The sequence below is a fragment of the Drosophila biarmipes genome, chromosome X, assembly GCF_025231255.1.
Source record: "Drosophila biarmipes strain raj3 chromosome X, RU_DBia_V1.1, whole genome shotgun sequence".
In the NCBI taxonomy this organism is placed as follows: Eukaryota; Metazoa; Arthropoda; class Insecta; order Diptera; family Drosophilidae; genus Drosophila; species Drosophila biarmipes.
The window spans coordinates 19905029-19915870 of NC_066611.1; the positions used below are offsets into that span (position 1 = coordinate 19905029).

General features: G+C 50.7%; 1 protein-coding gene across 1 annotated transcript; it reads right to left on the bottom strand.

The window, feature by feature from the left end:
* Positions 1-1722: 1722 nt before the first annotated feature.
* LOC108023694 (SET domain-containing protein SmydA-8) lies at positions 1723-10672 on the bottom strand. The gene is made up of 2 exons (XM_017093318.3): positions 9699-10672; positions 1723-2329 (listed from the first exon to the last, which is right to left on the bottom strand). Exons 1-2 carry the CDS (start codon positions 10611-10613, stop codon positions 1892-1894), a joined length of 1353 nt encoding a protein of 450 aa, XP_016948807.1. The 5' UTR covers positions 10614-10672; the 3' UTR covers positions 1723-1891.
* Between the last annotated feature and the right edge of the window lie 170 nt (positions 10673-10842).

The window sequence follows — 10842 nt, forward strand, 5'->3', positions numbered from 1 at the left end:
CCAAAAACCAAGTTAAAGAACAGTTACTTTCCACTATGGCGGCCCTTTCCTATTTCCCCTCCCCTAACTGACCAATAGAAAGCGATCTCCATTGGAAAGAACCGTTGGTTAAAAACAAAGCGAAGACTAGAGATGCTCAGCCATGACAGTTTAGCGAGTTCATCACGAGTTTGTCACTATCTGGTCACAATAAGCACGAAATAACTAATAAGTCCCATGCATTTGCTTAGGCCGCGACAAGAGGGAGCAATCACAGGAGCATCTCTAAGGGAGCTTATATTAAACTGATCAGCTGATCGGTTCTACACCTGCTAAACGTTTATGTTCGCCTGGTGTCTGAAACAAGGAATTAATAATTTTACTTAAACATTTTGAGCGGCTTCGCAACACATTTTCCGTCAAAGTGCTGGATTTACGGCTCCCAGACACCAGGCGAACAGAAAACATAGCAGGCGGCCAGCTGGTAGCCACAAGCTAACTGAAAGAACCGTTACTTTCCAATATGGCGACCCTTTACTATTTCCCCTCCCCCAATTAACCAATAGAAAGCGATCTCCATTGGAAAGCACCGTTGGTTAAGAACAAAGCGCAGACTAGAGATGCTCAGCCATGACAGTTTCACGAGTTCGTCACGAGTTTGTCACTATCTGGTCACAATAAGCACGAAATAACTAATAAGTCCCATGCATTTGCTTAGGCCGCGACAAGAGGGAGCAATCACAGGAGCATCTCTAAGGGAGCTTATATTAAACTGATCAGCTGATCGGTTCTACACCTGCTAAACGTTTATGTTCGCCTGGTGTCTGAAACAAGGAATTAATAATTTTACTTAAACATTTTGAGCGGCTTCGCAACACATTTTCCGTCAAAGTGCTGGATTTACGGCTCCCAGACACCAGGCGAACAGAAAACATAGCAGGCGGCCAGCTGGTAGCCACAAGCTAACTGAAAGAACCGTTACTTTCCAATATGGCGACCCTTTACTATTTCCCCTCCCCCAATTAACCAATAGAAAGCGATCTCCATTGGAAAGCACCGTTGGTTAAGAACAAAGCGCAGACTAGAGATGCTCAGCCATGACAGTTTCACGAGTTCGTCACGAGTTTGTCACAGTCTGGTCACGATTAGCAGGGAATAACAGCTAAGTCCTATGCAATGGCTTGGGCCGTGACAAAGGGAAGCAATCACGAGGGCATCTCTATTAAGCTTGGAATAAACTGATCAGCTGTTCGATTTTACACCTGCTGAAACTTTATGTTCGCCTGGTGTTTGAAATTGAGAAATCTGGCAATTTGACAATTTGCTTGACGGGCTTTCGACGTGACGTCGAACATGTAATTTCTATTAATTTACGTTTTAATTTGATCGGTAATAAATTAATATAGATGTCCAATAGGGCCTGTAAAGCATTTTACATGCTATCTAGAGATCTAATTGATGTATTCTTGCACCCTCAGTTTGCAGAGGTTTTCCTTTGGTATGCAGATAATGTCTATCCCCTCTCGACAGGAGATTGTGGGATAAAAGAATGCCTGCCAAAAAAACGTCAACATTAAACAGAAAGAGAGCCCAGCATAGTCACTCTTCAGAACTTGTATCGTGGCAGTTTTCATCTTGTTGGTCAATCGCAGGCCGGCGATCTTTGTGGCTGGTTGGCTCCTCATATTTATTGCCCAGAAGGACAGGGGTGTGCCCAAAGGGGTTTAATAAGACGCAGAGGGATTTGATAAGAGACATAGTCTGGTGTTTATTGGTTCCTTAGGTAAATAGCAGTTCCAAGTAAATAGCAACAAAGGGCGAGCCCAAAAAACCCATTCATTCACAGAATCACTCGCTCACGCACACCTGAATGAAAAAAAAACGTTATTCACAAGTTCGGGAGCCTTACGAGTCACTGAATCTCCCCGGTGATCAGCTTCTTCAGGGTGCACTCGCCGGCGCCCAGCTTGTGGAGAATGGCCAGGACCTCCTCCCGGTAGCGATCCATGTGGCCCATCTCCTCGGGGGTGTACTCCTCGCGGTCGAACCGCGTCATGCGCCAGATCACGTTCAGCTTGGCCTCGATCAGCACGTAGTTGGAGGAGGGACAGAAGCGCGGGCACAGCTCGTTGATGAAGTGTATCATGTCCCGCACGCTGCACGAGTTGATCCTGTTGTTGATGGTGTTCAGGGCGAAGTCCTGGTACTTGGCCATCTTCGAGTGCGGGAACACGTTCTCGCAGGTGATGCACCGCCAGTCCGGCTGCAGGGTCTTGGTCTGCACGGGGATCACCAGGCCGCGGCAGCCCTGCTCCCGGCAGAAGAGGGCCGACAAGTAGGTTCCGTTCTCCTGCAAGGAGGCAATGGTCAGTGGATGGGCGGATCAGTGAGCTAGTGGGGGGAATCTGGATAGTATGGGTGGCGGAGGAGGAGGAGGTCTCCGAGATCAATGCCCGCCTCTGTCCATCCACGGCGTTCAGTTCATTCCCCTCGGTGTGTCATGCTCATGGAAGTTCGGGGTGTGCGTGTTAGTAGCAGGGAACTTTGGGTGCCCCACTTTCGGAACGGATCAATGTGCGGCTGATCAAGAGATCGCGAAAGTTAAAGTGATTTATGAAGAGTCCTTAGTAGTAAAGAATAATGCTTATGTATAAATAATATATCTAAGATTGAGGAATCAGAAAATCTGGCTGGTGAGAAAGTTTACTTTCGCCAGGAAAACCAATTGTTTATGCTTCCCATTCGCCCTATGCATGCGTGCCCCTTTCATTTTTCATCGCACAATTAACCATATTACAAATCCATCAGGGCGACCTAATAACCGCTTTAAGGGCCCAAAGAGTGAGCCATACCTCGCCCCCCTTTTAGCCACTTAGCGCCCCTCCAGGGCAGCTTGTGTGCGCCCCTGGGCCCGGCTGATGCGAATCATAGAACTAATTTAATTAGGGAACGCATGTGTGTCAGGTGGCCTGGCCAGCGGCCACTGCCAACGCCAGAGGCCATTATTCTGCTCATCCCAGAGCGGCAGAAGAGCGGCCACATAAATAGATGTGGCCGGATATGTGGATCGTGCATACACACCCGTTCCCGCACAGCCCTGCACACCCGTGGTCTGGGCGGACCTCGTTGACATCGACGTTGGCCGAGAAAAATTCCTCAAAATTCAAGTGAAATGTTTTCATATTTCAATAATTGCTTTTCGTTTCGAGGCCGACAGATTGCACCGTTCTCATGGCGCTCTTTCTTCCTTTCTTGTTTGGTCATTACTAGGGTAAAAAGTGTTTGTAATTTCGTATTAAGAGTTCATAATTGAGACCTTGAATAATCTTGGAAATAAAATTATTAATAAATCTTAAGCCAAAACTTTGCCATACAGGCTCCAATAAAACTTCCTTTAAATTTGACTACCTGGGAAGTCGTTTTCTATGTCCTCAGCCATCATATATAATTATATCCATTAAAAGCTCGTACTAAAAATGTTTGTTCAGCAAAATTAGAATTTAAAATGTAGATCCCACCAAAGCTCTGGCTGCAACATCAGCCAACAGCTTTAGTCAAGGGAAAGTTATAAATTACTGCAGTAATTGAGGTCAAAGTAAAGATATTAATAAATATCAAGGGAGCCTGGATATCTGGCACAAGACAGGTGTTGAGTAGATTAAAAGGTTTCAATATCGAAAGGTAGTACGGCAAAGGTAATCCGTTCAGTTTCCAAGGTTTAAGATTGTTACTTGGGTTGAAAGGATCACCTTTTCCCACGTTAGTAGCTGAAAGCTCGGCAGAAGCAAGAAAGCATTCCAAGAAGCATTCCAAAGGAATGCATTCTAAAGAAGGCATTCCAAAGGAAGCATTCCCTTGAAGATCCCCGCAGGAATGCAAGTCCCTACTCACTGTATTGTCGTGGCAGCGGGCGCAGTCGCAGGCGAAGTGCTTGGTCATCTTGAGGAAGATGTTCCTCGTAAGGTTGCCCCAGAGGATCTTGGTGTAGGTGGTGGTGATCTCCCCGCCCTTGGGAATGTCCCGGGCAGCCCGCACCACCGCCAGTCGCCCGTTCTCGAAGTAGTGGCTGGCGTTCGGGGTGCACTCGTGGTTCATGATCGCCGTCAGCGGGAACAGGCCCCGCAGCAGCGTCTCGTTGCCGCCGGAGCGGCAGGGCGCCTCGAAGGCGTTCGTATTGAGGACACCCACGATCCGGAACAGCTGGTCCATGAACCCGCGGTCCGTGGTGGGAAAGTTGCGGAAGCACTGGGCCGCCTTGATAATCTCCCGCCGGTAGGCCCGCTCCGCATTCGCCTGCATGGCGTCCACCAGATGCCGCTGCTCCTTGCCCAGGTGGAAGACCCTTACGGCGGTGAGGATTCGCAGGGACAGCGGATTCACCTGCTCCTCGGCCGCGTCCGCATCCTTGGGCTGCCAGCGGCGGAAGTGCTCGCACTCCGCCTGGTGCTCCTCGGAGTCCGAGCAGGACTCACAGACGGGCAGGGTGCACCGGTGCCGGCACAGGAATCCCGTTTGCGGCAAGGTCTCGTGGCAGCAGATGCAGCTGCTCAGCTGGCCCTTCCTGGCCGTTGGTCCCGTGACCAGGGCCCGCTCCTGGAAGATCAGCTCGCCGGCGGCTATGTCCCGGGTGGCAAAGACACCGCGACCAGCCACCTTCGAGGAGCTGATCGTCCAGTTGGGCTGCTCCTGGCGTAGATCCCCCAGGTGGGCGTCTATCAGCTGGGCCAGCTGCTCGGGCGTGGTGTCCCGGCAGGGGGCCATGTGGGCGCCCAGGGCGGCCAGGGTGGTGTCTCCTCCCCCGGCGCCGCCTCCTCCTGCTCGACCGGGGGACTGGGGCAGAGTGGACATCATCGCGACGGAGGACGGAGGGCGGACGGAACTGCGGCGAACCAACGCGACGCGCGGCAACTCAGCGAGTGAAGATGTCTCCGCGCAGCTGGGCGGTCTATGCGGGAATAGCAGCGATTCGGCGACAGCGACGACAGCAACATGAGCAGCAGCAGCAGCAGCAGCAGCAGCAGCAGCAGCAGCAGCAGCAACACCAAGCACAACAGCAACACCCAGCACAACAGCAACAACTGACTGCTGACAGTGGAACCAAGCCGCCAGAGCAGCGACGCTTATGACGTGGACACGCCGACGCCCTCGGAGAGCATTAGACACAACTAAAAAAACACAAATTAGAGGCATCCACCAGGGGGATTCGAGGGGAGGGAGGGGTCAGGGGCGGGGGAAAGGGGGAGTAGTGGGGGCAGGGCGGGGAAACAACAACGACAGCGTCAACAGTCAAATATGATTTTTTCCAAGGCACACGCACACTGAAAACACACTCGCCGCCCTGTTCCCACTTTCGGATTCGACGAAGGCAAATATTTTGGTAATACAAATTATCACGGGAACTAGAGCTAAATGTTTTAGTACACTCGCTAAAATAAATTCCGCGTTGATTTACCTGCTTCGGCCAAAATACCATCAGTTTTTAGTGCAAAATCAGGTTTCCGATTGCTTTGCTTCGGCCAAAACACTCACCTTATTTTTGGGCGGGAGGCGAACGCTTTCAAAACGGTTTCGAAATGGGAACCAGGAGCTACTTGGTGCGCCACTGGGAAATGGAGACATTCGGCTGGGACGACGCAAAGCGGATTTTGCTTTTGACTCTTATTCAATTTGTGCCGAGCTGTTGTTGCTGCTGCTATTGTTGTTGTCGCCGCTGTGGTTGCTATTGTTGCATTCAATTCGATTCGCCAAAGGGGGTGGCTGAAGGGGTGGGCGGGCGCGTAGAAAGGGAGAGGCATTGATGCAGCCATCGAAGAACGCTTCCCGCTGTCAATTTGTTCGCCAAACACCTCAGTGTGCCGGCCGCCGCCGGCCCCTCCCGCTCCTCCTCGGATTACTTGCGGTTGGTTATGGATGCCATAAAGTGAGGCGAAGCCATAGGAGCACCACCCATCACCCAACACCCACCACCCACCACCCATGCCCATCTGATTTCTGGCGGCGCCACCCTACACGGCAATCTGAGCAGCTGGAAGAATTCTTTGCGGAGATGCAGCGCCACTGATACAGGCGTGTTTTGGTCTCGCAGTTGCTACACTGCAAGAAAATGCCCGTGCAACTCTAAAAAGCGCTTGGAAGAGCTGAGGAATCAACAACATAATCAATTTTTAATAATCAACAAGTCACTTAGAGATTTTTTAATTTTTTGGATATTTTAAGTAATGGACAACCAAAATAATCAATAAAAAACGTATACTAAAAACTTGTAAGTTGTGGAAAAATGTTAAAATGTATGATTTTTGTTTCAAAATCTTAAATTTGAAATTATTTTTAAGAGCTCATCAACAATAAATAAGATCGCATAGTAATTGGCAGAATAAGCGTTAAAAGTGTTGTTCATTTCTCTTCCGGACTTGATGTACTTTTGGGACAGTGTAGCCCACTTTCAGCGGTGCCACTAAAAACGGCGGTGCGTGTGGCCGGGACATAAATTAAGATACCGCTGGCGAGGAGTTGCGTGTTTCAGGGACAAATGGAGCGCCGCAAACGAGGTGAGCGCCGTGACACGTGACCAGGTGGGAGTGGGAATGGCTCCGCTCCCAACTCCAGCTGGCCCACCTGTTCACCTTCCACCGCGACTGTCACGCATTGTCACATGTCCTGCGGCGGAGTGGGCTCCTCCGGTCGCGCCCCTCCGCTGCGGACATACGTAAATCAGTGGTAAGCCTTCACGACTCTCGGCCCCCGTTCCCCATTTCCCTTCCATGCCACCAAGCCGCCGTATAGTTTGCCTACATTCCAAATCTATTTTCGCTTTTACGCCCGTTTTATTGGTCCAATCGAACGGAAGGCAAGCGGACGGAATGAACACACTTGAATGCCAATATTAAAAAGCGTAAAAAACAAATTGAAAAATTGAATGGTATTAGTAATAGATCGCAGGGAAAATACCCTTTAGTAAGCACTTTGGGCTGAATACTCAAAGGCCAATGTATTTAAACTATTTATTTTATAATATAGGTTTATGTTGTTAATACGCTTCCTTGACATTCTTCCGCTACTACAATTTATAAGGAATATTGCAGTTGTTATAATCAATCGATTTCTTATTTTGTAAACTGGCTTGAGTCCGACAAATGGCTAAACTAATATAAAGTAGTTATCATGCTTACACCATTTTTCAGTGTACCTTTTTTTCATTGCCTAGTTCTGGGCGCTGGAGGATTTTAAGGAGAAGAATTTTATCTAACAAAATTTATCTGCTCTTGCGAGCTTCACGGCGAATTTCTCCACCCTTGATACCAGGCCAACATGAAGCGCAGCAAGCAGACGGTGGGCGTTAACATTTTCTTACTGGAAGGATACAGTTAGCTTAGTGTAAGCCGACCAGAGATGGGCAATCGCTTGATCGGCATCAAAGGCTTATGACTTTATTGAAATGGCACACCTCTAACAAAGCCTTGCAAGCTGAATGCTGGTCACCTACTTATTTTCCTGTTCGCCTGGTGCTTCAAATTAAAAAATCGCTTCTTTACTTCAACAAGTTGAGCGGCCCCGCAACATATTTTCAGTCAAAATGCCCGATTTACGGCTCCCAGACACCAGGCGAACAGAAAACATAGCAAGCGGCCAGCTGGTAGCCAAAACCCAAGTTAAAGAACAGTTACCTTCCACTATGGCGGCCCTTTACTATTTCCCCTCCCCTAACTGACCAATAGAAAGCGATCTCCCTTGGAAAGAACCGTTGGTTGAGAGCAAAACGAAGACTAGAGATGCTCAGCCATGACAGTTTCTCAAGGTCGTCACGAGGTTGTCACTATCTGGTCACAATAATCATGAAGTAACAAATAAATCCCATGTACTTGCTTAGCCCGTGAAAAGGGGGAGCAATCACAGGAGCATCTCCAAGGGAGCTTATATTAAACTGATCAGCTGATCGTTTCTACACCTGCTAAACGTTTATGTTCGCCTGGTGTCTGAAATAAGGAATTAATAGTTTTACTTAAACATTTTGAGCGGCTCCGCAATATATTTTCAGTCAAAATGCTGGATTTACGGCTCCCAGACACCAGGCGAACAGAAAACATAGCAAGCGGCCAGCTAGTAGCCAAAACCCAAGTTAAAGAACAGTTACTTTCCACTATCGCTGCCCTTAACTATTTCCCCTCCCCCAAGTAACCAATAGAAAGCGATCTCCATTGGAAAGAACCGTTGTTTGAGAACAAAGCGCAGACTAGGGATGCTCAGCCATGACAGTTTCACGAATTCGTCACTAATTCGTCACGAGTTTTCACGATCTTGTCACGGGATAGCAGTTAAGTCGCATGCATTTGCTCAGGCCGTGACAGCGGAGAGCAGTCACGAGGGCATTTCTGATAAGCTCAGATAGACTGATCAGCTGATCGTTCTTACACCTGCTAAGCCTTTCTGTTTGCCTGGTGCCTAAAAGTAAGAAACCCAGCAATTTGACAATTTTCCTGCCGGGCAAGTGCGAAATGACATTCATTATTTATCATTTTCTAGGGTTCTGACTTGGATCCTCAGGTAAAAAACATGATATGTGACTTTGTGCAGGGCTCGACAAAAAGTGCAGCTGCCTGAAAGCGGACAGGGTATGCCCGCCGAAATACTCGAAAAATTTGAAATGATTCCCCATTGTCGGGCCGCTCTCTAGACTTTCCGTTTCACTTCTGAAGAATTCGTGCGCAGATCTTATATTTAAAGGCCCACAGAGCGAGGGAAAGCGAGGGGCAGGGAAACAAACGATTTGGCGGAGTGACGTGCGACTGGGTCAAAGGGGTGCTGGGGAAAGGCGGAATGTGGAGGGAGGCTGTTTTGACGCGATATGCGATCTTTGACAGTGCCCGAGTTCGAGCAGATGAGTAATGGAACGTGGTGCGGTGTGGGGGTTCTAGTTGGGTGGACTAGTTGTGGCGCCTCAGCCCCGAGAATATTGGCACCCTGCCCGAGCGCACCAGGCGGACAATAAAGCCCGCGCTTACTGTATCATGGGCAGGTGGACGAGATGGGGGGATGATAGTGTCCCCCGCAGTGCAGTGGGCATGGGCAGGTTTGGAAAGGGTACCTGTATGTGGTGTCATGCATTCATTCACGTGTGTCCCCCCGCAAATAGGTCATCCCGATCACTCGTCTGTGAGCTTTTCTCGAAAACAAATAGAGTACTCACTACGTGCCGGCCATTCTTTGGGGATCATCTAATCATCTAGTAAGCATCTTGATCTCTTGAGCACTCGGCCAGCTGGCCTGCCCAAATCATTCACTTGGGCGCGCTGTCTTATTTCTCCTCGGATACTCTGTGCACTGGCCTAAATTCAGGGGCGTCTTATAAAGGGGGTTTATTTATAGCAGTAAATACATAGGTTCCGAAGAAATATATTCTCCAGAACATACGAGTATATTTTCAGGCACCTAACATTATTACTCTCTAATTAAAAGGAGTCTTTAACTATTTTCTTTGGATAGTGCAGATGTTAGGGAAAACAGATAGATAGTTTGAGGACACAACCTAGCTGTACCAGCATTTACTGCGCCAAAACCCCCTCTGCGACGCCCCTGCAATGGCATTTCTTGCGGCCCAGCCGATGAAGCTATTTTGGTGGCACTTTCCACCGCTTGCGACACTCTCGCTCCCATTCGCCCAATGCCCGTGTGGGCTGCTGTGGCCCATCCAAAGCAGGCAATCATCTAAGCAGCCAACTCACCGTGGGATCCTGGCAGCGGACGCACCTGCACATGAAGTGCTTGGTCATCCCGAGGAATATCTTCCTGGCCAGCGTGGACCAGAGCAGCTTGGCGTAGGTCATGGTGATCTCGCCGCCGGCCGGAATCCGCTCGGTGGCGCAGACCACGATGGTCTCCCCGTTCTCGAAGTGGTGCGCCGCATTCGGGGTGCACTGGTGGTTGAGGAGGCCGGCCAGGGGGAAGAGCGCCCGCACCAGGACCTCGTGGCCATCCACGTGGCTGCGGCTCTCGAAGGCGTTGGTGTTGAAGGCACAGATGGTGCGGTAGAAGAAGTCCAGCATGTCCTGCTCCCGCGGGAAGTGCTCGAAGCAGTCGGCGGCCCGCTGGACCTCCTGCATGTAGTACCGGTCCATGTTGGCCTGCATGGCGTACAGCAGCTTCCGCCCGGCCTCGTCCAGGAAGAAGCAGCGCACCACACTGAGGATGCGCAGGGCGCGCGGCTCGATGCGCTGGCTCTCCAGCGGCTTCCATTTGCGGAAGAGCTTGCACTCCAGCGCATGGCGCGCGGAGTCCCGGCACTCGGAGCAAACCGGTAGGCCACATCCCGCCGGGCAGAGGGCCTGCGCGTCCGTGGAGCCCGGAATCAGACGGTAGCAAAGGGTGCAGGTGCGCAGGTTCGTGGACCGATGAGCCGTGGGACCCACCAGCAAGGTGCGCTCCCGGAAGAGCTCCTCGCCGGGGGCTATGTCCCGCGTGGCGAAGATGCCCCGCCCGGAGATGGGTGAGTCGGCCACCCGCCAGGAGGGCTGCTTGGGCCGCAGCTCGCCCAGGTGCAGATCTATCAGCTCGGCCAGCTCCTGCGTGGAGGCACTGATGGCCATCTGCTTGGAGGACCTCGGCCCTTCCTCGGGGCGATCAGGGGTACCGTTGGACATGGCGACCGTTGTAAAGGCAACTCTCCCTCGATGCCGCCGATAATCGAAACGCAACTGACCGCCGGCACTGCGGAAACTCTCTGATCGCGCGAGTTTTCTCGCTTCTCGCGGAGGGACAGCTAATTATAGTCCGGGTGGCTCTCGGATTTCTCGACTGCTCGCTGGACAGGCACAGCTGGCGGATATGCGGCCGTCGCGGCATAAACACCAGCCTCTTATTAGCCACTGT